The sequence below is a fragment of the Notolepis coatsorum genome (assembly GCF_963971535.1).
Source record: "Notolepis coatsorum genome assembly, chromosome: 10".
NCBI classification, from domain to species: Eukaryota; Metazoa; Chordata; class Actinopteri; order Aulopiformes; family Paralepididae; genus Notolepis; species Notolepis coatsorum.
Window position 1 is genome coordinate 29,886,174 of NC_140174.1, and position 27,877 is coordinate 29,914,050.

Genomic DNA, 27,877 nt, shown 5'->3' on the forward strand with positions numbered 1-27,877 from the left:
GGTTCCCAAACTTTTTTGGCCGTGCACCCCCTGTCACCTCCCGACCTAGCTGAAGCACCCCCCAATGGGTTTCCGTTAGAAAAAAATTGTTGCCGGTCTCCGTGCACAGATGAAGCACACCTGTGTCAGACACGCCCAAGACATTATTGTTTATTATCATTATTAAAACGTACGTTTTTTATTAACCTGTTCCACACAATGTGAAAATCCGCATAAAATATATACCTAAGTAAATGGAATATTGTTCCACTTCTACAAGGGCTATTTGCACATTCTTGGTATCTAGGTACATCTATGGACCTCAGGGAATGTATTCACAGTGTCAGAAATATTGTGTCTATTACTAGGCTTGCTTAAATTGTGATGAAACAAAGGAGAATATGAATTATGATTTTTCTTTGCATCTTTGACAGTGAATACAAAACTTGCCACTGATCTTAATCTGAAATTAATAAAGGGAAGATGATAAAACCGAAGGTTCTGTAGATACAGTACTGAATTCTCCCATCTGGACCAATGCAATTTGAAATATTATTATAGAATATAGAATAGATGCTTATACATTACCTTATTATAGCCAATTCGCACATTTATATATATACATACTGTAATTCCTCTAATAGTAACCGGTATTCAATTAAAAACCGGGTCTCTATTAATGACCGGGTGCGCTGTTGAGCTAAGCAATTATAAGCCGGCCTCCTAATACAAGCCGGGTTTCATGTATATTAGAGGAATTACGGTATTTCCCTTAACGGATTTACCATAGGCAATATATTTTGTTATTGTTATATGCTGGCCTGGCTGTGCAGTAAATACCATATAATGGTATGGTGTTAATGTTTACCAAGAGAGAGAGACATGACGCAAGGTTCAGCACCACACACAGTGGACAGCTCCCCTAGCCCTCCTCCTCCTCCAATCTCTCCACCAGAGCCAGCTATAGAGAGAGAGCGAGAGAGACATGACGCACATACGCATGCCGCATAATAATAATATATGCGCAATTGTGCGTATGCTCTATTATGTGTAGAGCCCTGCATATGCACGTTCAAGTTAACATGCAAACCGATGTATAGGAAAATAAACAGCAGCCTACCTGTCGCGTCAGTGAGATCCCTGGCCCTGTTTTGCCTGGCTGAGCTCCGTTATTTGGGGGGTGTAATTAGGGTGTAATTAGTCACTTTAAGCTGGACACATGCTTCGGAGTGGTTGGTTGTCAATCGACTCCGGGAGGGGTTGAGCACGTACTTCATGTGCGAAAAGATCTGCTCACAGAGGTATGTTGACCCGAAGACAGTCAGCAAAGCCATTGCAACGTTCCGTATACAGCTGAACTTCTCCGGTACAGATGCCCAGCAGGAGAAGATGCAGGCTCCGTGGTCTTTCACTGCCGTGGTTCTGCAAACTTGGCCACCCACAGTGTTGAACTCTTCAGCTTGATCAGCTGCATTTCTATGTCCTGTGTATCCAACCAGTCTATCCAATTCGTGTCCATCAAAGCTGTCTGGCTTCATCAAGAAGGAGAACATGGGTCCATACTTCTGAAAGTCCCGAAATCGTATTATGAACTCCGACTTGAGCTCGCTCATGTACGTGCATATTTCAGCGGTGCTGATGCTGTGCTGCGAGGACAGACTCAGTTCATTTACGTGTCTGAAGTAGCGGAACGTGGAAGTAGCAACATCATTGGAAAAGACCGCTAGCTTGCCGACAAAAGGCACCCACGTGTCAAACATGTCCAGCACAGTCTGCCCTGCGCCTTGCAATCGTAGGTTGAGCTTGTTAAGGTGTCCCGTGATATCAGTGAGGAACATGAGTTTCACAACCCACTTCTCGTCCTCGAGCTCTGGGTAGTCTTGGCCCTTTTCAGCCAGGAAGGTCTTGATGGCACCAAAGCAGCCGACAAACTTCTCCAAAACTTTCCCACAGCTGAGCCACCTTACTGCACAGTACAGCGGGAGATCTTGATATGCACATTCCGTTTCCTCGAGCAGGGCCTGGAACTGTCGGTGTGTGAGAGAAGATCGCTTAACAATGAAGTTAACTATCTTTGCCACTGTAGCCATAACCTCATTCAGATCCGACATTGACATCTTTGCGCAGAGGTTTTCTTGGTGGATTATGCAGAGTTTCATGATGGCGTGACCGACTTCTTCCTCAATTAATTTCACTGCTCCCTTCTGTTTCCCGACCATGGCGGGCGCTCCGTCTGTAGTCACTGCAAACATCTTCTTGATGTCAATCCCTCTCTCCACAAAGTGTTCCATAAAAACCTTGGCTATGTCCTCGCCCTTTGTTGTGCCAGTCATTGGCTTTAAACAGAAGAGCTCCTTTCTCACAGTTGAGTCACAGTATCTGACAATGACTGCCAAACGTGGTATGTCGTTCACGTCCACGCTTTCGTCAAGTGCAACACTAAACACCGGCGCATCTTTTAATCCAGCTGTTTGCTGTTCTCGGATGTTTTCTGACATTTCATTGATGCGTCGCTCGACACTTCGAGCTGACATAGGGATATCTTTTATCCTTGCTTTTATTTTCTCTTTATTTGGCAAGCCTTCAAACAAAACATCTGAGGTACAGATAAAAGCCTCCTTGTTACAAAGGGTCAGATTAAACCGAATATAAATATTTATTACTTGAGATATATTGTATAATATTTGTATATCGTCTGATATCCCTTGTATATTCTTTGTACATATACACGGAATATCCCTTTACCTAGGTACAAGCCAGACCATAATATTCGTTCTCCTATTGGACAGCGACCCCCTAGGCGCCACGGCCATACCCCCAATGTCTAGTTCAAAGCCACCGCTAAGACATGTCTCAACATGCCCAGGTTTGCGCAGTAATACGAGACAGAACTGAGGTTGGCACTAGATTATTCACCTTACGTATAAATACGTCGCAGGTGGATACAGCAGTAGTCTTGTCTTATCCTAAAACGTTCGTTCAACGTATCGTTCGTTCCTTACTAGTAAAGCCTTCATCACGAGTCAACGACCAAGTGAAGTGAGCAACCTTGTGTCTAAATAGAGCACTTAGAACCGCGTGCGAATAGGATAGTAAAAGTGTCAGAGCTTAGTGAAATAACGTCAAGTTCGACCTAGTTAAATGTGAAGTACCGTGCACAGGAGAATCTACACCGGTGAATGCAGAGCCTTTTCCGGCTGGATTATTATTGCTTTGGTACCGTGGCTGCTGGAGCAGAGAACCGTCTACCCCGCTGCTGTGTGGGATCTACCCGTGAGGAGCATCACTCGAGCCCGTCTCTAGGAAGAGGCTGGCTGGCTTTCATCCATGCTGTCCCGCATACTTGGATTATAGCTGCTGCTTTTGTCTGCCGATCGAGGGGAGTATATGTACCGACTCCCGTAGCTGGAGCTTATTGATTCCTCGTTGATCCAGACTTTTGCATCCGAACATTCCTCTCCCCTGCTGGCTTACAACCGGAGGGAACCCCCTTAGTATCTCCAGCTGACCTACGAGTGTACCTTATATAATTCTTATGCTACAGGTGGTATTAATTATCCCCATCGTAATATGCTCATGGACTTACGCTCTTGACCTATTCATGCACATTCTTCGCCTTACAAGCGCAACTCTAATTCTCAATACTGTAATATAATATTGCTGCTCTTCTAATAAATATTCCAAACAGGACTTTCTTTGTTAAGCCGTGTTATTGTGTGGGTGTTCATCACATATACCTGTGTACTGTATGGCCAGTAGTTAAAGTACATAACGCAGTAGTGGTTTAATGATACCATACTTATCAATACAGTCAGGGAATTGTACCCCTCAGTTACAATTGGTCCTTCGAGCCGGAGATCTATCAGTGTAATATCTAAATATAATATTGATATTAACCATGGCCAGCGGTGAACACTCCACAAACGGCTCTCCTAAGCTAGAACGCCCGCAGCGCAGACGGCAGCCACCTCCTTACTTAGAGGACTACGCTGCCAGTCTACTACCTAGCTTTATACAGACGTTAAATACGGATAAAATAAATAAAGCGGATAGTAAAAGCATGTCAAACCCTACCGACCAGGCGACCCTGCCAGTAGAGACCCCAGTGGGTTCTAACGAAACTGACCAAGCCCACGGGGGGGACCAGGGGGGACATGACATGACTATACCCCCAGACAACGTCAACGGGATGGTCCCCGGAGAGCTCCAGGATAAAGAAAGCGCTCCAGGGACAGAACCCGACCCACTACCAGAAGAGAAGCGCGCCCCGGAGACGGACCTCGAGGCGCGCCCAGAGAAAAAATCTCCAACGAGCACTGCCAGAAGCCGATCACCTCCGTCAGTGTCTTCCCCCAGCGAAGCGGACAAGATGCTGGCGCAGGCATTCATCGCCACCCTGGCAGCCTCCACCGAACGCGATCGACTTCAAGCGCAACAACTAAGTGAGCGCGAACATTCTACCATGGAAAGAGAACGCCTCCAGGCTCAACAGACGAGCGAGCGCGAACACGCTGCAATCGAGCGAGAGCGCTTCCAGGCGCAACAAAGGAGTGAAGACGACCGCATAAGACTGGAGACCAGACGCCTTCAGACGGAAGAGAACATTGAAAGAGGCCGCGCCGATGCACAGCGATCCGCCGCCAATGCACAGCGCGACGCCGCCTATGCCAGCGCCAATGCACAGCGCGACGCCGCCCATGCCAGCGCCAATGCACAGCGCAACGCCGCCAATGCCCAGCGCGAAGCAGTGCGCGACGCCGCCCATGCCCAGCGCGAGGGCAGAGCGCGACCGGCTGCAGGCGCAGATGACGGAACAATTGATTGCCATGGCGACACCCCCTCTCTCCGCACGGAGCTCCCGGAGATCATCACGACAAGGGTCTAGGGCACATTCCCCTACCCGACCAAGCGACCCGGGACCCCGCCAACAGGAGGATCCCGTCCACATCTCCGAACCCCCTCCCCGACCGGTCCATACGAGACCCAGCAACCGGGAAGAACCGGCCTACGTCGCCGAGAGACTGACTAGAAGACTCCAGGACCTAGCAGAGGAAGAGGAAGAGGAGGAATGTCAAGCCCACCAGCAGCAACGTACTCTGGACCAGGAGGCCCAGTACAGCCCCGACCAGCAGCAACGTACTCTGGACCAGGAGGCCCAGTACAGCCCAGACGTCAGCCCCGAGTCACTGCGTTACAAACCCCCGACTCAACTCACGGGTGAGTTTGACGCACCGTCAGCACCGAGGAACAGCACCTGGGTACCCGGCCCCTGGTACCCACCAAGTACCAGCCCACGACGACACGTACAGGGAGACTCGCCCAGGAGGCCTCTCCCCCAAAGCTCACCGATGTGCCAGCCATCCATGGCATCGTACCTTGGCACACCGACGTTCCCGGATTTTACACGCGAGGACAGAGCACAGTACACGGAGCTACGGATGTGCTTAGAGACTATGATGTCCGACGTCCCCGATGAGACGTACAAATATGCTATCCTCCTCAAGCACCTGAAGGTGCCCAGAGCGCATAATATAGCGCTGGCATATTCCAACTCAAGTACCCCATACACCGCGGCTCTAGTAGCCCTCGACCAGCGTTATGGACGCATATGGGACTACGTGATACAGGAAATAAGAGATATTGACCGCCTCCCCCCAGCCAGAGACAACAGAGCATTGGATGACCTCTCTATCAAGGTACAGTCCCTGGTAGGGATGCTGGGGTCCCAAAAGGAAAAAGGGATATATGAACTGTACGCTAACTCTAATGTAGAAAGGATATTAGAGAAGCTCCCTCCCGCCCGACAAGAGCGTTTTCGGCGGCAGAGAGACCACCGCGACCCCAACGGCCCAGAGGCATCCCTCCTAGACTTATCTGACTTCCTCGCGAGAGAAGTCAGCAGCCTACGACTGGACACGTTCGTGTGGAGTGGACCAAGCCCAAGACCAGGACCTCGGGGATCAAATGATAACCGCCGGTCGGTGACCGTTATGCACCAAGCCGAATCAGTACCGCAGCACAAGAACCACAACACCCCCTCGACGAAAGAGGAGTGGAAGATTGAATGCCAGTACTGTGAAGGGGAACATCGGCTGTATCAATGCAACACTTTCAAGAAGCTGACCACGGACGAGGTGAGTCAGTGGATCAAAGACCACCGCCGCTGCTTCCGCTGCGCGCGCAGCCATATGGCAGCTGAGTGCCGTTTGAAGAAGAAGTGCAGCAGGTGCGGTGGCGCCCACTTGGAGGTCCTGCATGACATCAACAGGCGTCCGCCAGGACAACAAAGTGGGCCCGTCACGGTAATGTACCAGGCCGAGGCGGTGGCACCAGTACCGAAGAGCCACCAGACCGCCCCCTGCTGTACCTACTGCGACGGCGGACACTGGCTGGCACAGTGCGCCGAATATAAGACACTGAACCCCGTCCAAGTTGACCAGTGGCGTGAGGCGGCCCAGGCGGGCGCCGCTTACCGCGCAGCACTGTGCGGGGCCCACCAGCGAAGAGTAACCAAACAAGGCAACCGACCAACAGGAGTGCTCCATATAGACCAGCATAGCGGGACCCCCCCCCCCCCCCCCGGACTTGACAGTAAACCCACGTCTACACGCTGCCTGCACACAAAGGTGAGCGACACAGGCCACTCTCTCGTACAGCCCGTTGAGAGGCTATTGACATTAGGCGAGAGGCCTGTGAGAGAACCGTGGGCACAAGAGGGAGTTCCGAACTCCACCCCCCTCAGCTGCGCTCCAGACGTAGCTGACCTCGAACCCAGCACCCCAAGCGACTCCTTGATGGGGCGGCCGGAACCGGCCCCTCCTCAGACGGGGTACCGACCGAACAAGAAGACCAGACGGAGGATGTGGAGGCACAGCCAAGCACAGATCAAAGCAGCCTCAGGCCCGCTTCCTCCTAACCCCCCTACCATCCCTTCCAGCCCGTCAGAAGCGGGTCAAGGACGGGGACAACTTAAAAGTGGACACAGTTGTCATGATTATCGACCAGTCACTACCCCGAGCTATGTGGCCGGCCGGCCGCGTAAGCAAAGTGATCACTGGTGCCGACGGAAAGGTCAGAGCGGCAGAAGTGCTCGTCCAGGGACGGACATACACCCGACCCGTGGCGAGGCTGATAGAGTTGCCAAGGCTCCCCGACTCTCTTAATGACGACCATGACCCACTGACTTTGTGAATTGCCCTACTCCTCACAACGGACATTGAGTAGTGGACAAGACGGTTAATCTGTCTCTGCTTATCTAATTAGGTGCGGACTAATTAGGAGGCGGCTGTTACAAAGGGTCAGATTAAACCGAATATATATATTTATTACTTGAGATATATTGTATAATATTTGTATATCGTCTGATATCCCTTGTATATTCTTTGTACATATACACGGAATATCCCTTTACCTAGGTACAAGCCAGACCATAATATTCGTTCTCCTATTGGACAGCGACCCCCTAGGCGCCACGGCCATACCCCCAATGTCTAGTTCAAAGCCACCGCTAAGACATGTCTCAACATGCCCAGGTTTGCGCAGTAATACGAGACAGAACTGAGGTTGGCACTAGATTATTCACCTTACGTATAAATTTGTTGCAGGTGGATACAGCAGTAGTCTTGTCTTATCCTAAAACGTTCGTTCAACGTATCGTTCGTTCCTTACTAGTAAAGCCTTCATCACGAGTCAACGACCAAGTGAAGTGAGCAACCTTGTGTCTAAATAGAGCACTTAGAACCGCGTGCGAATAGGATAGTAAAAGTGTCAGAGCTTAGTGAAATAACGTCAAGTTCGACCTAGTTAAATGTGAAGTACCGTGCACAGGAGAATCTACACCGGTGAATGCAGAGCCTTTTCCGGCTGGATTATTATTGCTTTGGTACCGTGGCTGCTGGAGCAGAGAACTGTCTACCCCGCTGCTGTGTGGGATCTACCCGTGAGGAGCATCACTCGAGCCCGTCTCTAGGAAGAGGCTGGCTGGCTTTCATCCATGCTGTCCCGCATACTTGGATTATAGCTGCTGCTTTTGTCTGCCGATCGAGGGGAGTATATGTACCGACTCCCGTAGCTGGAGCTTATTGATTCCTCGTTGATCCAGACTTTTGCATCCGAACATTCCTCTCCCCTGCTGGCTTACAACCGGAGGGAACCCCCTTAGTATCTCCAGCTGACCTACGAGTGTACCTTATATAATTCTTATGCTACAGGTGGTATTAATTATCCCCATCGTAATATGCTCATGGACTTACGCTCTTGACCTATTCATGCACATTCTTCGCCTTACAAGCACGACTCTAATTCTCAATACTGTAATATAATATTGCTGCTCTTCTAATAAATATTCCAAACAGGACTTTCTTTGTTAAGCAGTGTTATTGTGTGGGTGTTCATCACATATACCTGTGTACTGTATGGCCAGTAGTTAAAGTACATAACGCAGTAGTGGTTTAATGATACCATACTTATCAATACAGTCAGGGAATTGTACCCCTCAGTTACACTCCTTAATATACTCGCCATCCGTGAATGGCTTTCCACGTTTTGCAATGCAATGAGCAATGCGAAAGCTTGCTTCAGTTGCGTGGTTTTGAGCGCGCGTGAACACTTTGAGGGTGCTGGCTTGCTTCCCATACCTGGCGACGGCACGTTTAATGGATTCTGCCTTATCCGCCTGATCCTTGAAACTTGTTTTATGCTTAGTCTCGAAATGGCGTTTCACAGATGACATTTGGCAAACTACATTTTCCAAACAGAAAGAACACATAGCACGGTCCTTCTGAAGGTCCACAAACCCGTAATCGTCTGTCCACGAGGACTGGAATGTCCGAATTTGCTTTGATTTCTTACCGGGGGTTGCCATCATGACACTGCACAGAATGCAACCTCAGCACTGTGTGTTACCTGGCGCAAGTGCTGCGGGAGGCCGGCGGGAGGCCGGCTACAGCGGAGCACCATAGGAACAGCTGATTGCTGTCATATAGGGGTGTGCAGAACAGTCGACTTACAAAAAAGAACCTGTGGGAGGATTTCAACAAGAGATATGCGACAACAGTGCAAAATATTTCACTATAATATTTCAAAGCGAAGTAAAAATAATAATAATAATAATAATTTTTTTTTATGCTGCCCCCCCCCCCCCCCCCCCCCGCGTGCCTATGAAAATGGTCCCGCGTGCCTAAGCAGGCACGCGTGCCTAGGGTTGCCGATGCCTGGTCTACACCCTCCCCAGACCGACAGAAGGGCAGCACAACAACCAGGAAGGGAATTGCTAACACCTAATGCTAACATCCTGACGTCTTTAACACTTTGAATGCCACTCACGGCTTTTCTCGGGTTTACCCCCCGACCGTTGAATGCCCATCACGAGATTTCTCGTTTTTTTATTTAATAATTTTTTTATTAGCGATCTGAAATCATATTGCATCAAGCGAGCCTATTGTTGGAGATCCAAGCACCGCCGGCGCTCAGATGTGAAAAAAGCGCCCCCTATCGTCTCCCAGATGGTAAATCACCCTTTTGGATTGGACTCAATGAAAGTGAATGGGAGAAAGGATTTCTGACTCCACATTTTACTTCTCACTGATGTAACCGGGGTCTACTACAGTTCATTCTGGAGCCTTGGTGCCGCGGCGAATATGTGTTTTATACACGATTAGTGATGCACGATATATCGGCCGCCGATATAATATCGGCCGATATGGCCGTTTTTTTTTGGTATCGGTCCGATATCAAGATAGGACCGATATTATTTTTTTTCTTTTTTTTATCTTTTTTTTTTCTTTTTACATGTTTTGGCCTTAAATAGTTTCAAAATATCAGTAATTTCTGAAAATAAGTTACAAAGGTAAAAAAAGTATGCGTTTTGGAAAATAACTCTTTATTTGATTATCATAAAAAAGTGTTTTCTATACAGAGATATTGACATCGGTAAATATCGGTATCGGCCAGAACAGCAATATTAATATCGGTTATCGGTATCGGCCACAATTTTCACATCGGTGCATCACTATACACGATGGATCAATCAAATGAGCGATTTTTTCGAATGGCGTTCGGAAATTGAAATAAACCATTTGGATACCATCTGACCTCAGGTAAGGAATCTATGTTATCAGTCTTAGGATAATCAGACTCGTTTTCACGGATATATAAGCGTTTCCCCTATATGTGATAGCTGTTTTGACTGTAAAAGCCATCAGGAAATAAGAGCAGCAATTATCAGCGCGCGGCACAAGCGTGCGTGCGCGCGCACACATATACTATCGATCATCTAGCGTTTATTTGAAAACGATTCATAAATAGGCCAACAAATGACAACATTCTGGAATATTCCAGTAAAAGACGATTATCATAGAATGTGTTGTTTTTTCCGCGAAAACGAGTGATTTTCAAAATGCTATCAAACTAAAATGAAGCGATACAAAAACAATCTGATTTGACAATGTTGACTGGAAAATGAGTCTTTGATAAGCGACGGGCAGATTAGACACATAGCACTAATTTAAAACATAGATTAGGCGATATTAACATTGGAGTGGATTTGGGCATTCAAGGGACTAATAAGAAATTACACTTGGGCAGTGAAAGTGTTAAGGGAGTGCCTTCCCAGTTTTTTTTTATTTGTTTGGGGTTAAATCATTCCAAATGGCATTTCCACCCTATGCTTGCTATTTGAAACCCACCGTGCCGGATTGTACATGGCAATCATAGGAATGGGGTCCTTAGAACTAAAATCCTTGTAATAATACCTAAATAACAAGAACAAAATTAGCTTACAGTCAATGGCTTTTAGGTTTCTGAGAAGCCATTGTGAAAGCCATAAAGTCTACTAGTCTTTAGTTGTTATATTTCTGTTCTACTGTACTTGTGCTGTATAATGACAATACATGTGAATCTAATCTAATAAACGAGCTCACAAGAACAACTTAATTCTTGTCCCCTTGAGGAATGAAACATAGTGGGTACAATGTGAACATGTCGGACTAATTCCCATGTTTTAGATCCTGAGGCCTCAGTTTTCTGACCTCAATGTTGGACAATAGGGCTGGGTAGTGGGTATCGCCACTGATTTCCCAAAACGATAGATTCCGATTCACAAGGTCCTGAATCGATTCGATTTCCGATTCAATTAGATTCAATGGTTCAAGGACCCCTCTAACATGTTGCATTGTTAAAAATATCAATGTTTACATTAAGAATTTACTCTCAAGGAGTTACATGTAGGGCTGGGCGATATGGCCTAAATATGATATCACAATATTTTCTGACCTTTCGGCGATACACATCACAATGTTTTCTTTTTTTCCCCAAACAATTCATTATGAGGCTTACCAAGACAGTATTTGAGTTTGCAAGCTAACATTAACCCTTTATCTGCCAGAGATTATTCTGATCTTAATCCACTCTCTGCCACCACTGTAAGTCTATGGAGATGTTCCCCTTCTTTGCAGGGCTATAACTTTTTAAATTGTATTGCCAAATTGACATTACTATGGCCCATTCAACATCAAGTATCTATCGTTTAGGATGTAGCAACGTTCTACTTTTTCATTCACACATTCATACTAAAATATGGTCTAAAGTATAAATATGTTTTTATAGTTTTCTGCAGCATTCCATAGAACGTGAGTTATAGCCATATATTAGATCATCAAATGTAGTTTGATACCGATTGACGTCAGATAAAAAATTTCAATTGTACAAGGTCCTAAACGTCATGCCTCATCATCTGCTGGTGACCGGAGGGGGGGGGGTTTATAAGTCCGTGGCCGACGTTAAATCATTTATGTAGTATGGGTGATATGTTGATCAGAGCAGTTTGTATGTATAATAATAATCAAACACGCTGAAACTCACCGCAGCTTCCTCGTAGCGTTGGGCGATCAGCGTGGAGCAGAAAGTTCGCTATTATGGGATGTCGATCTAGTTGGTCCAGTTCCAGGTTGTATAATACTATATACGTCCAAATCATGTTGTTTATCGAGTTATTGGCAACGGATCGATATCCAGTGTATCAAGATGGAGTCCCGCGAGCGATAGCGAGTGGCCGGACAAAATATGGGTGAGCACCACTTCCGGCCGCTCACTTCCGGTTTTGGCGATTCGCCGATCGTCCACCAGATGGCGGTCTTGAACCGTTGGAGAGTTGAGAGGAGATCTACAGGAGATCTCAAGTCTCTGTGGGTGAAATATGATTGCCATGACAGATTTTTGAAATATTGATCTCAAAGACACTGTACGACGTCATTGGCAGATTACGCATGGCGAGGAATGACGTCTAAAGTCGTCCTTGGCGATTAAAGGGTTAAAGACTAAATAAAATACCCATGCATTTAGCATTTTTATATTATATATTAGATTTAGATTATTAGATTATATATTGCATATATTTAGCAATGAGATATTATATGATTTAGATATGAAATATGATGAATTGAAAATGGGGGACCCTGATGTAAACAAGACGAAAGTCTTTCTCTGGTCTGCATCCCCTTAACAATTGTATGTATTGAGCTGTACTGTACCCATTCTGCAATATGTTAATAAAGTTTTAAATAAATCAATAGCATTTTAGCATTTTTATGAAACTACTGTATATTTGTATGTCTCTAAATGTTTTGATGAATTGAAAATGGAGGACCCTTATGTAAAAAAGCCGAAAGTCTTTTTCTGGTCTTCATCCTCCAGTCCACTGTTGTTATATTGAGCTGTACTGTATTGTACCCATTCTGCACTCTGTTAATAAAGTTTTCATTCATTCATTCTGACGGAAAACAGAATAATTTTGATTGACAGTCGAGTCTGCCAATTACATCACACCGCTTGCACCCGCCCTGCTGTTCTTAGAGCCAATCGGCAAGCGCTATTCGTTTTTGACTTCGAGAATGTCCTCCATTGATTTTGACGAGTGCCGACAACAACAAAGCTACTAACGCTAGCTCCCCGCGGCCGACGAGTAGGAGACCAGTGCTCCGCAGGATGACTAAACGAGGCATAATGATTTTACTGCAACGAATGTTATAATAAAAGCCTTTCCATACATCTGTCTGATTGAAAACTGTATTAACAGACCGCAGAATGGGCATATCTCAGCACGGGCTGAGATATGAACGAGTAATGCTTGCTATCTATCTATAGGTGGTCATCGGACGTTGCTATGTTCGGGTAAATACGCTGATGTTATTGAACGTGTAACTATATATAACGTTAATGCCATAAAACTAATGCCTTTGTTAATTATAAGTAGTAACTTTGATGCAGTAGTGTGTGTGTGGGGGCGGCGTTGTTCAAAAGTTTGAACATGTGGACCAGATTGACGCGACACAATCCTCTTGGACAAAACATCACGATATCCACGATACGTTGAAAAAGTTCGTTAATGAACTGTACCCGATATTTATATAATATCGTCATATCGCCCAGCCCTAGTTACATGAATGTACTTTTTATTGGAACATTGGCTTTTGCATATGTCACGTCTGGGTGATGACAATGTATGTCTTAGTTATAAGGTGGTCTGCCACAGAGTTAAAACATTTTCACTATCAATTTATTAAATTAGCCATTGTTTTTGGTTCTGGCCAACCATATAATGGCTTGGAAAAAATAACCCCTGGTCTACACCCTCACCAGACCGACAGTGGGGCAATGCCAGGGATTAAAGCAAAAAAAAAATCTCCTGACTGAACTTTTTTTCAGGCCAAGTCATATTCTTATTTTAACCTCCACTGTATTTTTTTTTTTAAATAGCGTTAGCGTTTTAAGGAACCCTACTTGTAGAGCCTACTGTCCCGACTGTGACTATAGACCCTACTGTTGTGGTTGTTGTGCCAGGCAGGGAGAGGCTGTGTGCTGGAGAGCGTGAATGCAAGTTTTGTGGCTAGCTTCTGATTGATGGCGAGCTAGCACCCTTTTCCCATTACTTTGAACTAGGGTTGCCCCGATCGATCGGCCACTGATCGTTATCGGCCGATAATCAGTATAAATATGCGATCTGTGATAATGTTTTATTTTCACCGATCGCCAAACCCGATCTCACTCGCTGTCGCCGAGTTCTGTCTCAGACAGCGGTGGTGCGGCGTCTGCTCTCGAGTCCAGCCCCTCCCGCACGCATGTAAACACGGGTCTAGTCTAGTGAGACACGGGAGGATGGCGTGTCGGCGTCTCCCTGAGTTAACGTTAGCTTAGCTACCGTTACAAAATGACCCAGTCAACTATTCACTATTAGTTTAATACATGATGAGGCATTGTCTAACCGAACGGTATCTAGCCGGCCAGCTACCGATAGCTCCTGACATCAACAAACGCTCCAGCAAGTATAGTAGGTAGGTATGATACCTGTTAGCTGTTAGCTCACGTTAGCGCAAGTTAGTTCACTGTTAAAAACGAAATGTCCCATTGAACTAAATAATTCACTGAGGCGTTGTATTAACGTTATATATCCAGCTAGCAGTAGCTACAGATAGCTCCTGATATCAATGTCTTATAACACTGATTCGATGCATATTCGAGCTGAGGGCTTGCTGAGCACAGTTAAGTAACGTTATACCAATAGGGTCCAGGTGCAGCGCCGGAGAATCCTGGCCGTAGCTCGAGGCTACTCGAGTATAGGTCCAGCTGCAGCTCCGGAGAATCCTGGCTGTAGCTGGAGGCTACTAGAGTACACACAGACAGTGGAGCTTGTTGCGTGGTGGCGATGTCTCGCAGATAATACAAGTACAAGTCTAATTATATAATATATATATTTTATAAAAAAAAAAAAAAAAAAAAATTATATAAAATAAAATTTAATTTCTTTTAATCAAAACCGATCGGTATCGGATCGGTATCGGCCGATATGGCTCACGGCGATCGGTATCGGTGGCAAAAAACGTGATCGGGGCATCCCTACTTTGAACCATGAACTAAAAGGCTTGTTATCTTACAAACAAGGGACTAAACACGTTTTGCAATTATGCCACAACAATGTGGAACGCCCTACCCACAGCCGTGAAAAAATGTGAATCCTCAGTGCTTCCCACAGGATTTAGTGAGACTGTGGTGGTGGGTGAACCTCGGGGGGGGTCCGGGGGCATGCCCCCCCGTAACTTTTTTTTTTTTAGTTTTAAAGTTAAATGCATCAATCTGGTGCACTTTGAGAGCACAATTAAGAGGCTAGATATATGATGAACGTTGTGCTCAAAACACAAAATCGACTAGACACTAGTGACTAGAGCATACATTTGAGCCATCAAAGAAATTAAGCAAAAGTGGTTACCTGTGTTGAACTAGTTAATTTTTTAGAAAATAAAAAATAGACTGGATTACTATTACGACTACTACCAATACTACTGATACATCCCTATTGGCAAACTTTATATTTATAAAAAAAGAAGAAAAAAAAACTTTTTTTTAATCAAAATATTATATAAATATAATCTAATTTTACGGAAATCCGTCTCAAGACGGAACGCTTTAATGCCTGGGCAATGTGTGCAATGACCAGGAAGGGAGTTGGCATGAAAAATATTTTTTTTTTAACACTTTCCTGCCATAACTTATATCCATCAATATAGCCAGTCTGCCACCACTGTAAGCCTATGGAGATGTTCACCTTCTTTGCAGGGCTATAACTTTTTAAATTGTATTGCTAAATTGACATTACTATGGCCCATTCAACATCGATTATCCATCGTTCAGGATGTAGGAACGTTATACTTTTTCATTCATACATTGTTGTGTTAATACCGTCTAGAACAGTGATTCCCAACCTGGGGTCCGCCAGGGGGCGCAGGGGGTCCGCCAGACCACAGATGATTTGAGGTAGTTTTTTTTTACGTTTTTTTTTCTTTCAGAGAAATATTTAATTAGCATATTTTTATCATCAGAAGCATGAATAGTCTCTCCACTACAATAAAAAATAAAGATAAATAAATAAACATCTAGACATGATTTTTGAATGTTAACAGTAGGCTACCGGGTAGCCGCTAAAACGCGAATCAGTTGACTATCACTTTCCGTAGCTAGCCTAGCACGCTAGTTAACTTTCTCGGCTCGTCTGCAGTCAGCCGCCAGAGGCGAAAATGTGTGACAAACGAAAAGGAGATGACGGCAGCTCATCTGCAAAAAAAGTTAGGACCTACAGCAATCGCGAAAATTACATCACCATGGGCTTCACTGAGGGACCAGACAAACGACCCGAGTGTGTGATTTGTGGAGAAAAGTTGGCAAACTCGAGCCTGAAGCCCAGCAAGCTGAAGAGACATCAGGCGTCTAAGCACCCAGAAACCGTTGGGAAGGATCCGGACTTTTTTCGGAGGAAAGAACAGTCTCTCAAGGCGAACAAGCCCGTTGATGTTAGAGTAGCGTGGAGCAGGGGTGGCAGTGATTTACAGAAGGCTACCGAAGCCTCCTTTGAGTGTTCGCTTTTAATTGCAAAAGCAAAGAAACCGCACAATATTGGCGAGCAGCTCATCAAACCAGCCTGCATCAAAATGGTTTAGAAACTGTGCGGCCCCGAGGCGGTTAGGTGGCCGAGCGGAGATTGCGTTCGTCACCAGCCCCGGAGCTGAGCTGGATTTGCCTGTTCGAATCCAGCTCACAGCTCCGGGGTTGTCACCAGCTTGGCTGGCCGTCTGCACTGATACACTTGGCTGTATCAGAGGGTGGGAGAAGCTGGCGGGGTGGGTCCGGGTCGTTGTAAACAGCGACTCCTACAGTTCGGTCGGGGCGCCTGCTAAGCGCGGATTGGACGTGAGGGGGATAGTGTGGTCCTCCCACACGCTACGCCCTCTCAATGAGAATCCGTGCTGCCAGGTGAAAAGAAGCGGTGATTGGCTGGACGTGTGTCGGAGGAAGCACGTGGTAGCCTCCACTCTCCCAGATGATCTGACTGTGGGGGGTAAGTGCGCAGCGACCAGGAAGGGACTGGGAATTGGCATACGACTAACATTGGGATGGGAGAAAATCGGAGGAAAATGGAGGGGGAAAAAGACCAAAAAAAAAAAAAAAAAAAAACTGTGCGGATAAACTAAAATCAGTACCACTCTCGAACAATGTAGTGAAAGACCGAATTGATAAGATGTCAAGTGATTGCGAGCAGCAGCTGTCAGAAAAGCTTAGAAAGGGTCCATTTGCCAGAACAGGGCTGTGTTCTGAGTCCCCTCCTCTACTCCCTGTACACACACGACTGTGTGGCTCAGCGGAGTAGCAATACAATCATCAAATTTGCTGACGACACAGTGGTGGTGGGCCTGATCTCTGCCAACGACGAGAGGGCCTACCTGGAAGAGGTCAAGGTCCTAGCGGGATGGTGCCAGGAAAACAGCCTCTCCCTGAACGTCAGCAAAACAAAGGAGATGATTGTGGACTTCAGGAGGTCGGGGGTCAAGGACTACAGCCCCCTCAGCATCGACGGGGCACCGGTTGAGAGAGTCAACAGCTTTAAGTACCTCGGAGCCTACATATCCGAGGACTTGACATGGACCACACACATTGACAGTGTTGTGAAGAAGGCACGACAACGCCTCTACTTCCTCAGGCGCCTAAGAAAGTTCCAAGTCAGTCAGAAGATCCTTAAGAACTTCTACTCATGTACAATAGAGAGCATCCTGACTGGCAACATCACCTCCTGGTTTGGGAATAGCACTGCACAAGACCGAAGCAGACTACAAAGAGTGACACGTTCAGCCGAACGCACAATTGGAGGGGGGCTCCCCACCCTCCAGAACATTTACAACAAGCGGTGCAGGGGCAAGGCTAAGAGAATCATTAAAGACTCCAGTCACCCGAACAACTGCCTCTTTGAACTGCTGCGGTCAGGCAAGAGATACCGGAGTCTCAAGGCGAGCACACAAAGACTCAGAAGAAGCTTCTATCCCCAGGCCATCAGGCTGCTAAACGAACAATGAACACTACACAACAACAACCATCAAACGCACATAGCACACACATCCACACGCACACACTCACTTTAAACAAACACACTGTAGCACCCACTCCACACACTTTATAGCACACACTCACTTTAAACAAACACACTGTAGCACCCACTCCCCACACTTTATATTTATTGATGAAGGATTGCACTACAACTCGTACACCTTACTGTAAATTGTACCTAAATTGTACCTCATCCCATTTCTGCTTGCATTATATAGTATTGTACATTAGTATTTTATGGTATTTTATTAGGAGGGGGGTCCAGGAATTTCATCAGAGATGTTTGGGGGTCCCTGGGGGAAAAAAGGTTGGGAACCCCTGGTCTAGAATATAAGTATGTTTTTATCGTTTTCTGCAGTAATTCCTAGAATGTGAGTTATAGGCCTAAACGTATAGATTATCGATTGCCGTTTCCCCCCCATACACGCTATATTAAAAAATGCAACTGTAAGGCGGTCAGGTGGCGTAGCGGAGATTGCGTTCGTCACCAACCCCGGAGACGCTCAGCTCCGGGGTTGTCACCAGCTTGGCTGGCCGTTCACACTAATACAATTGGCAGTATTAGAGGGTGGGAGAAGCTGGCGGGGTGGGTCCGGGTCATTGTAAACAGCGACTCCTACAGTTCGGTCGGGGCGCCTGCTAAGCGCGGATAGGATCTAAGTGGGATAGTGTGATCCTTCCACACGCTACGCCCTCTCAGTGAGAGTCCGTGCTGCCAGGTGAAAAGAAGCGATTGATTGGCTAGACGTGTGTCGGAGGAAGCACGTGATACCCCCCACAGTCGGGGGGTAAGTGCGCAGCGACCAGGAAGGGGATTGGGAATTGGCATAACGACTAACATTGGGATGGGAGAAAATCGGAGGAAAAAGGAGGGGGAAAAATATCAATAAAAAAATTTCAAAAAAAATTCAACTGTATATGATTGTATACGTTATGCGTCATCATGCGCGGAGGAAAGGGGGGGGGGTCGTTTATAATTCCGTGATCGTCAGTAAATGCTTTATGTAGTATGGGTGATATATTGATCAGATGGTTTGCAGTGAAATGAATAAACAATTGGGCTGAAAATAACGTTAGCATCCTCTTACCGTGCGTCAAAGAGACTGGCGGTGAAATATCCCAAGTATAGGACGTCGATCACCTAGGTCTATTTCCGGTTTGTATGTCGCAATAAACGCCGAAATCATATAGATTATTAAGTTTATAAAGCGATCGATATGTACAATAGTGTCTGTCGGGAGCCTTGCAACAATGTCTGACGGCCGGATGAATTCAATCGACGCACACCTCCCACTTCCTGTTGTTCGAGTGTAACTCGCCCGACCATCCACCAGGCGGCGGTATTGAGCCGTCGTTGTATTGAGCCGTAGGGTCCAGCTGCAGCGTCGGAGGTGTATATATTAATTATGAATGCCATGGCGAAAAAATGAAATATTGATCTCAATAACGCTGTACAGCGAGATCTGGCGGTCAAAGCATGGCGGGCAATAACGTTTTACAGCGTGAATGGCGGTGGATGTGTTAAGATCGATCTCAGGATTATGAATCGATAAACGCTCATTCAAATGAAGATCGATTCAGAATCAGGAAATCCATTTTTTTTAGCCCAGCCCTATTGGACAATGACTAGTATCTAAATTGACACGACCAATGACTAGTATCTAGTTTGACATGAACAATGACTAGTAAAAATAATAATTCATTACATTTATATAGCGCTTTTCTAGACACTCAAAGTGCTCCCCACAATGTAGGGTGGAAATGTCTTAAAAAATTCTTAAAAAATAAATAAATAAAAAAAAATTACTTTGTTAATTAATACCCTAGTTACAGTACAGCAACCAAATTAAACTGTATCAAGTCAACTGACAATGTGAATACCGGTAGTATGAAAAAAAATTAAGATTTTTCAAAAAAATATAAAAATCTCCTGCGAAATAAGCCATGACCTGTTTTGACCTGCACTTCAAAGAACCGGAATCGAAATAGAGAATCAGAACCGGAATCGTTCAAATGCAAACGATGCCCAACCCTAATGGCTAGTACCTAGTTTGACCTGAACAATGACTAGTACCTAGTTTGACCTGAACAATGACTAGTACCTAGTTTGACCTGAACAATGACTAGTACCTAGTTTGACAGGAACCATGACTCGTACCTCTTTCCCGCAGCAGCACCTCGACGGCCTCGTTCTGCTTGGTGGATTTCTCGATGATCAGCGTGGGGAGGTCGACGTTGGCCCCAAAGTCGATCAGGAGCTGGATGTACTCCACCCCGCAGCCGTGCCTCAGGCACATCTCGAGCACCGTCTTGGGCTGCTTGATCTTACTCAGGAACCTCACGTCGGTGCAGTTGTAATCCGGATCGGCCCCATGGAGGAGCAGGACTTTGAAACACTCCATATGTCCATAAACAGCGGAGAGGTAGAGGGGGCCGCTGGAGACGCTGGTGCACGAGGACCAGAGCAGCACCTTGGCCCTGGAGTTGACCTCCGCGCCATGTCTAAGAAGTTCCTTCAGTATCTCCACGTCACCCTCCCTGGCGGCGGTGAGCACAGGCGAGCAGTTGTTATATGAGCTGCCGTTCGGATTGGCGCCTGCCTTGAGCAGCGCTAGGACGCAGTCCAGGTACTTCCCGTAGACGGCCGTGAACAGCGGCGTCTGGGCCTTCACGTCCACGCAGTCGACCTCGGCGTTGTGGCTCAGCAGGACCTGCAGGCACCGGAGGTGGCCCTTGGACGCCGCCATCCGCAACGGCGTGCCGGCGACGCCCCAGCCACTCCTGCAGTTGATGACCTTCTTGTAGATTTCTTGAGTGAGCATCTCGTCGAGGAGTCGCTCATCGTTCCTCGACACCGCCTGGCTGAGCTGTTGAATTTCACGGCCACTTCCTTCTTCAGGGGGCTTCAGGTGGAGCATAGAAACCTGTTCAGGGACAAACATCGGAAACGAGTTGAGAAACTAGATGAGCCTGTCTTAGTCGGACACGGACACATGCCGGCCCAGTGGGTATATGTTGATTATGTTAAGTGTGCGTGCAACCAGAGCTCAATCCATAATAATGTGTCACTATACTGCCCTGCAGAAGCTAACCACAGTAACTATGCAAACAGTGAAACTGAGAAAAATGGCTTTGATGTTCTTTTGATGCTCCAGTGATTTAGTGATTGAGAAGTTCAATTTAACTTCTAACTAAACCATTTTTAAATAATGTAAGGTACTGCAGTTATCTTCCGCAGGGCAGTATAGTAGTCAATGCATGTAACATTTAATGTCATCTGGTCTTGTCAGGATTTTATTGTAGGCCAATATATTCCGATAAAGGTTGCTCATAAATCGCTTGTTTAATTAGGCATGGAAGACAATTGTGGGTACATTTGGTGTATATAAATTCAATGAAATAAAACGTGTATTGAGAAACATCGATGAGGTCAGAGTCCGTCAGACGCCAGCAGACTGTGTGAAGTGGGCAGCTGTCAGTAGGGCTGTCTTAAATACTTTGAAGCTTCGTTCGATGGGCATGGGATTCGATAATTTTTTTGAATAAATAAAAAATTGTAATAAAAAATTATATATATATTTTTTTATTATTATTTTTTTTGCAAAATCAACTCTGCCTCTTTGTTAACTACAACAAGCAATGCTGTTTGTTATTTAAGATGAGGTCGGACTCGGCACTGACAGATTTGTGTTCATTGTGCTGCTTTTATAAAGCCTCAAATGACTGCTTACAATATTTCATGAAAGCAAAGTGTTTCATTTGTCTAAGATTTAAAAAGGTTTAAACTTTACAGCACTGACAAAGTTGAACATTACAGCACAGACAAAGTTGAACAAAGTGCTGTACAAGTCCCACAACATAAAAAAATATATATATATATTAAAAAAAAAGTATATATATTTTCTTTATTTTTTTTTTGTATCTCGAAGCTTCGAATTAAAATCGAATCTCGGGCCCGAAGCTTCGAATGCCACATTTTTTTATATTAATGCTCGTTGATGTCTAAATATCATGGCAAGCATACTAGTGTTAAGCCCCACAGTTAGTGGGGCGTTTGTGCCAGGCTGTGGAGTGAGCAGACTATGGCCAATGATAACCTAGCCTGGTAGACCCTCCCATAGAGTCGAGGTCCTCTGGGGTGAAACCCATAGTGAAGTCTTTAGGTCCAGAGATTGAAGACGCTGTGCAACATAGAGGCAATCTTGTTTAGGTCTGACTGTAGTGTTAGGTTATTAACTCAATGTACACCAGTCCCGAGATAAGTCGGGTTAACTCGCAGACACTTGAGCGCCAAACCCGAGAAAAGTCGGGTTTTCATCGTTATTTCTTTTATTCGATATTTCCATTCATTATCCATCCAGGGAGCCTGTGTTATCATTGGGAATGGTCTGAGATCGCAAACGTACAATACCGCCACCTGGTGGGTTGCAGCCGGTATTGCACATCCTTTGAAACTCTCTGTATTCGGGTGTGTGTCGATTATATAGGTCCGGCCGGACTTTTCCTAGTCGGGCATGATGTGCGGTTATAATTAGGGATGCTCGATATTGGCTTTTTTACCGATACCGATATACCGATATTGTCCAACTCTTAATTTCCAATACCGATATCAACCGATACCGATATATGCAGGGTTTCCCCCCCCCAAAAAACTGAATAATTTCAGGTAATTAACATTACATATCTCTTGTTGTGGAATTAACACAACATTATGCATCATTTTTACAATACATTTTATCAGAATTTGTTCTTACTTGCTTGCCTGGGTAAATAAAGGTTATATAAATGTAAAAAAGAAAAAAAAGAAAAAAATTGAAAACAGATACCGATATTTTCCGATATCACATTTGAATGCCGATATCGGGCGATAATATCGGACATCCCTAGTTATAATGCATGGATTTTAAATAACCAAACACTCCCGATTCATGTTCTTTGGTGGATTATGTTATGGACACGATCGACATCAATACTTGGAATGGCGATCAGATAATTGGAATATTCTTTTTGGGGTACATCCTAGTCAAGATAAGGGCTATATCATCAATCTTGCGTTGATCCAATAATTCCTTCATTGCGATCGGAGCGCATGTGTGTTATGTACTGTGTAATGTAAAATGAGTTTTTTTTTTATTAAATCAACTTTCCAGCCCCAGACCCAGCCCAGGGTTCAGAAGCCCCAGCCCAACTAAATCCATTAAATCAACTTTCTTTAATGAATATAACTCATCAGTTTATTTTAATACTATAATATTAGTGTAGCCTAATCTTTAAAAACCCCATTGGTTTAAAGTTTAAACAGAATTAATAGAAAAGATTTTTTTTTTAAATATTATTTTTTTATTAAAAATTTAAAATGTAAATGTTGATTTAGAATTCGAATGCCAACGTAACGAACGAAGGTTCGGACGTTTGGGCTCAGCCCTACTTGACACGGCTTCCGTTTTTCATAATATACCGATTGTAGTTGAGATAAGAGTGCTTGGGAGTCCTACTTTGAAGAGCGAGAGCAGAGCTACTAGAAATCATCAAATGCACCCGTGTCATATTGACATGGCGCTGTAGCCGACAGCCTCAGTTAATATGTGGCGGAGAATGAAAGAGAGCAAATTGAATTGGCAAGAAACCAAGCGGCTAAATGCTTAACCTCACACACCTGGAGACCTAAACGGATTGTACGTCACACAGCGAAGAAGGTCTAACGAAAACTTGTAACGTTAAGTACCGTCTTTGTGGGTGTATGAGTAGCCTACAAGATAGGCTATATTAACATAGAAGATGCTACGGTATTGGATGTACAGTAGGTCGTGCCTGCTCATAAGAAAAACAAAAGATCTGTTGCAACGTCCTTCAACCGAGGTGCATGAATTGGAAAAAAACTATCAAGGGAGAAAAATTCAGCAACTCTTTGGAGGCCGATGTTCCAAACATCTGTTCACTTGGAGATACAATCAGGTACCAAGTAGGGGTAGGGGAAACAATCAATACAGCAATCGTGATATTTTGCCTGGCAATATTATATTGATAAAGTAACACCAAGTATCGATATTTAGAAATGTTTCCTAGTTGAAGGGTAATACGACTAGAGTTGTTCCGATACCGATACCAGTATCGGAAAAGCCGCCGATACTGGCTAAAATGCTGGTATCGGTATCGGCGAGTACCAGTCTAATGCTGCGCTCCGATACCATATGACGTAATTTATCAACAACACTGTGGTCTGTTGAGTAAGCATTATAAAACAAACGTGTGCTTAATCGATTAAAGTGTCAATGCCATGTCATTTTAACAGCAGATACTTTCTTAAATGTCATCGTCCCGACAGAGCGGTGTTGACGGCGAGCTCATGGGTTCGCTTGGTGGCTGGTGTTATTAGCATTGAACAGCTAACCGAAAGCTAGCTTTAACATTACCTTGGCTAAAGTTGGGGCTATTCATATAATCCAGCAATAATGGCTGCAGACCTGCAAGCAAAGTACAGCAAGTTGGCAAAGGAGTATTCCAAGTTAAATCACAATGTCACCAGTAACGTTACAGTCTTCCATGGTCTTCCCATATACCGGTAGCTCATGCTAGCTAACGGTAACGTCGTCATTGCACAATTGCACGTCGCGTACACAATTAATGACATGTTGCGGACAGCCATATCGGCGACAATGTTTAGCTTTTAGTGCCAAATGATAAGAGTCTGAGGCGGAGTCTCAAAAGAGAATGTTGAATATTTATTGTGCAAAAATCACAACAGATCCTCTGCTACTTCAACGGAGCCTTGTAGACAGACTGAGTAGGGTATATCTGCAGAGCCAGTGGGTAGCGAGTGCAGCAACGTATAATGTCCGTGTGGATCATTGGAGTAGGGTATATCTGCAGTGCTGAAGCCCCATACTCATTGATTAATGATACTAATACAAATCTATACAATCACCTGTTGTTGAATAAATACCATTACTTTCTAGTTATTACTAAAAAACAGTATATATAAAACAGTATTTGTTAAAAAAAAATATATATATATTATATTCATAAAAAATTTATATAATATTTTTTTTATTTTTATTTTTTTTATGTATGCACTGGTATCGGATAAGTATCGGTATCGGCCGATACCCAAAGCTTAGGTATCGGAATCGGATCGGAAAGGAAAAAATGGTATCGGAACATCTCTAAATACGACCAGTGGTGACTCTAGTATCATGATAATATGGTATCATGGGGCCTCTGGTGATCATGTTGTCAACACGCTACACTGACATGCAAAGTTAAGTCACACTCCTATGCAGAGAGTTGGATGACATTCCACTGTCAAACATCTCTGCCCAAGTGTATTCTTGTGTTTGTAGTAGTGTTGTCAAAAATATCGATTTTTCGATACATATCGATTCTGAATATTTAAAACGGTTTCAATACTCATTTCCCGCAATATCGATATTTAATTATTCATAAAAATTTAAAAAAAATTATAAGGTAGTTGCATTGTTCATTTCAATACCTGTACATTAGTCCACACACACACACACACACACACACACACACACACACACACACACACACACACACACACACACACACACACACACACACACACACACACACACACACACACACACACACACACACACACACACACACACACACACACACACACACACACACACACACACACACACACGTTGGAATATGACTGTAATACATGACTGTAATACAAACAGTTCAGTTTGTCAGGTACATGCAACACAGATTACAGTGTTTACATCTGTCTGCTTGAGAAAATACCATGTTCTGCAATAAAAATGATTGAAGTGAGATGAACAGACTGAACTTTATTTTATTAGATAAAACATGTTGACAAAGTTTTACTTTGCAGTTGAAAAAAGGTAATAAATTAAATTTGATTAAAAAAAAATTATAATAAAATGTCACCTGTGACCCTGATGTAAACAAGACAAAAGTCTTTCTCTGGTCTGCATCCCCTTAACACAATGGGGACCGGCCATGTATATATACGGCTTTCGGTGCCATGCATTGTGGACCAGAGGCACGTATATAGCCGTGACAAGTTGTTATTGTTTTATTCCATATTAACACTTTAATCGCCATGGGTTAAATTCATAATTTACCATCCCTCGCCAGCTCTATTTGTCTATGGAGAAGTTCCCCTTCTTTGCAGGGCTATAACTTTTTAAATTCTATTGCTAAATTGCCATTATTATGGCCCATTCAATGTCCTATATGTATTGTTCAGGGTGTAGCAACGTTAAACTTTTTCATTCACATATTCATACTAAAATATGGTCTAAAGTATAAGTATGTTTTTATCGTTTTCTGCAGCTTTCTTCAGAACGTGATTTATAGCCCCAAATGCATTATATTGATGATCAAATACAGTTTGGTAGGAATCTGTGCGAGATAAAAAATGTCAACTGGACGTGGTTCTAGAAGTTTCTACGCATCATCTGATGATGACCGGATGGGCGGGGGATCGTTTATAATTCCGTGGGCAGCGTTAGATGATTCATCCAGAGTGGGTCATATGTTCATCAGATCAGTTAGTATAGAATACGTTAGAAAATAACGCTGAATCTTACCGTGGCTTCCTCGCGCCGCTGGCAGATGAGCGTGGAACAGATTTTTTTCTATTATGGGATGTAGAAATGCCCGATCCATTTCCAGGTTGTATAATAGTATATACGTCCAAATAACGTTGTTTATTGAGTTAGGGCGAGCAATCTATTATCCAGTGTTTCAAGATGGAGTCGCGGGAGCTATAGCGAGTGGTCGGACCACATATGGAGTGAGCACTTCTGGTTCAAAGGGTGATTTCCGGTTGGCGATCTGCCGATCGGCCACCAGATGGCGCTCTTGAGCCGCTAGAGAGTTGAGAGGAGATCAGCAGTGTGTCTCAGGGCTCCGGAAAGGAAATATGATTTCGATGACAGATTTTTGAAATATTGACATCAAAGACGAGTTACGGCGTCTTCGGCAGAATGAGCATGGCTAGGAATGACGTGAAAACTCGTCCGCAGCGATCATAGTGTTAATAACTGGATCAAGATCCCCGACCGGCTCTGCAGATCTACCCTCGTCTGTGGAATCGCAAACATGCAATACCGGCCAGATCCTCTTAGGGGCGCCATCGCTCCACTGCAGTATACCATGTGGGCGAATGGAAAACAAATTATTTGTACCTTCCAATGGCGTTTCATATTACCCTGATCCCGAACCAACAGCATGCACCGTTGATTACGTTTCGAATCGCAGATTTCACCATGGAATAAGGGGATTTATCAGCAACCAATGAACATATCGATCTACCAGATGCCGATCGATAACGGGGAAATGCTGGTGGGTATCCCACGGGCTGACGGTAAGACCTTATTCACCTAAATTACAGCCGGATCAGACATTGTTGTGAGACGCAAGCATTCGATCAGTGAATGTGGCTAGTTACACGGACACTGTATTGGTAATCAATAATACTAAACGCCGTCCCCCGCCGCCCCCCTTTCATCCATACATGCTTTGGGAGAGCCCGGATCATATGCAGTTTGTGTTATTTCTTTAGCATATATAAAACGGAAATGCCGTTGAATATAACGTTAGTAGCCTTTAGCTCCATAACTAGCTTTCCAGAAAATATATGAGACGAAATTGTGATAAAACTTATATTCACGGCACTATAAAATGACAACCTATTGATGGATTTTTTTTTCTTTAAGCCATTTTGAAGGGACGGTTTATGAACTCAAGTGACAATGAGAATGGACAGATAGCAATACTATAAAGTATAGATTATAGCTCTACAAAAAGACATCGGTGTGTTGACAAACCTTGGTCCTCTACCACCATATTAGACGGGTCCCAGCGGTCGTCAAAGTGTTAACAATTGTGTGTATTGAGCTGTACTGTATTGTACCCATTCTGCAATCTGTTAATACAATTTGCAATCAATCAATCTGTTATTTACTTAATTTCTAAG

At 44.6% G+C, this 27,877-nt stretch overlaps 1 protein-coding gene across 2 annotated transcripts in view; it reads right to left on the minus strand.

Moving 5' to 3' along the window:
- Positions 1–27,877, minus strand: part of LOC311235907 (ankyrin repeat and SOCS box protein 12-like) — a 36,307-nt gene that overhangs the window by 4,855 nt on the left and 3,575 nt on the right. For both annotated transcript variants that reach the window (XM_084323433.1, XM_084323432.1), the window contains one exon: positions 20,060–20,825. In XM_084323433.1, coding sequence (XP_084179559.1) covers positions 20,060–20,819 — 760 coding nt within the window. In that variant the 5' untranslated portion in view covers positions 20,820–20,825. The remainder of the gene's footprint in view (positions 1–20,059; positions 20,826–27,877) is intronic.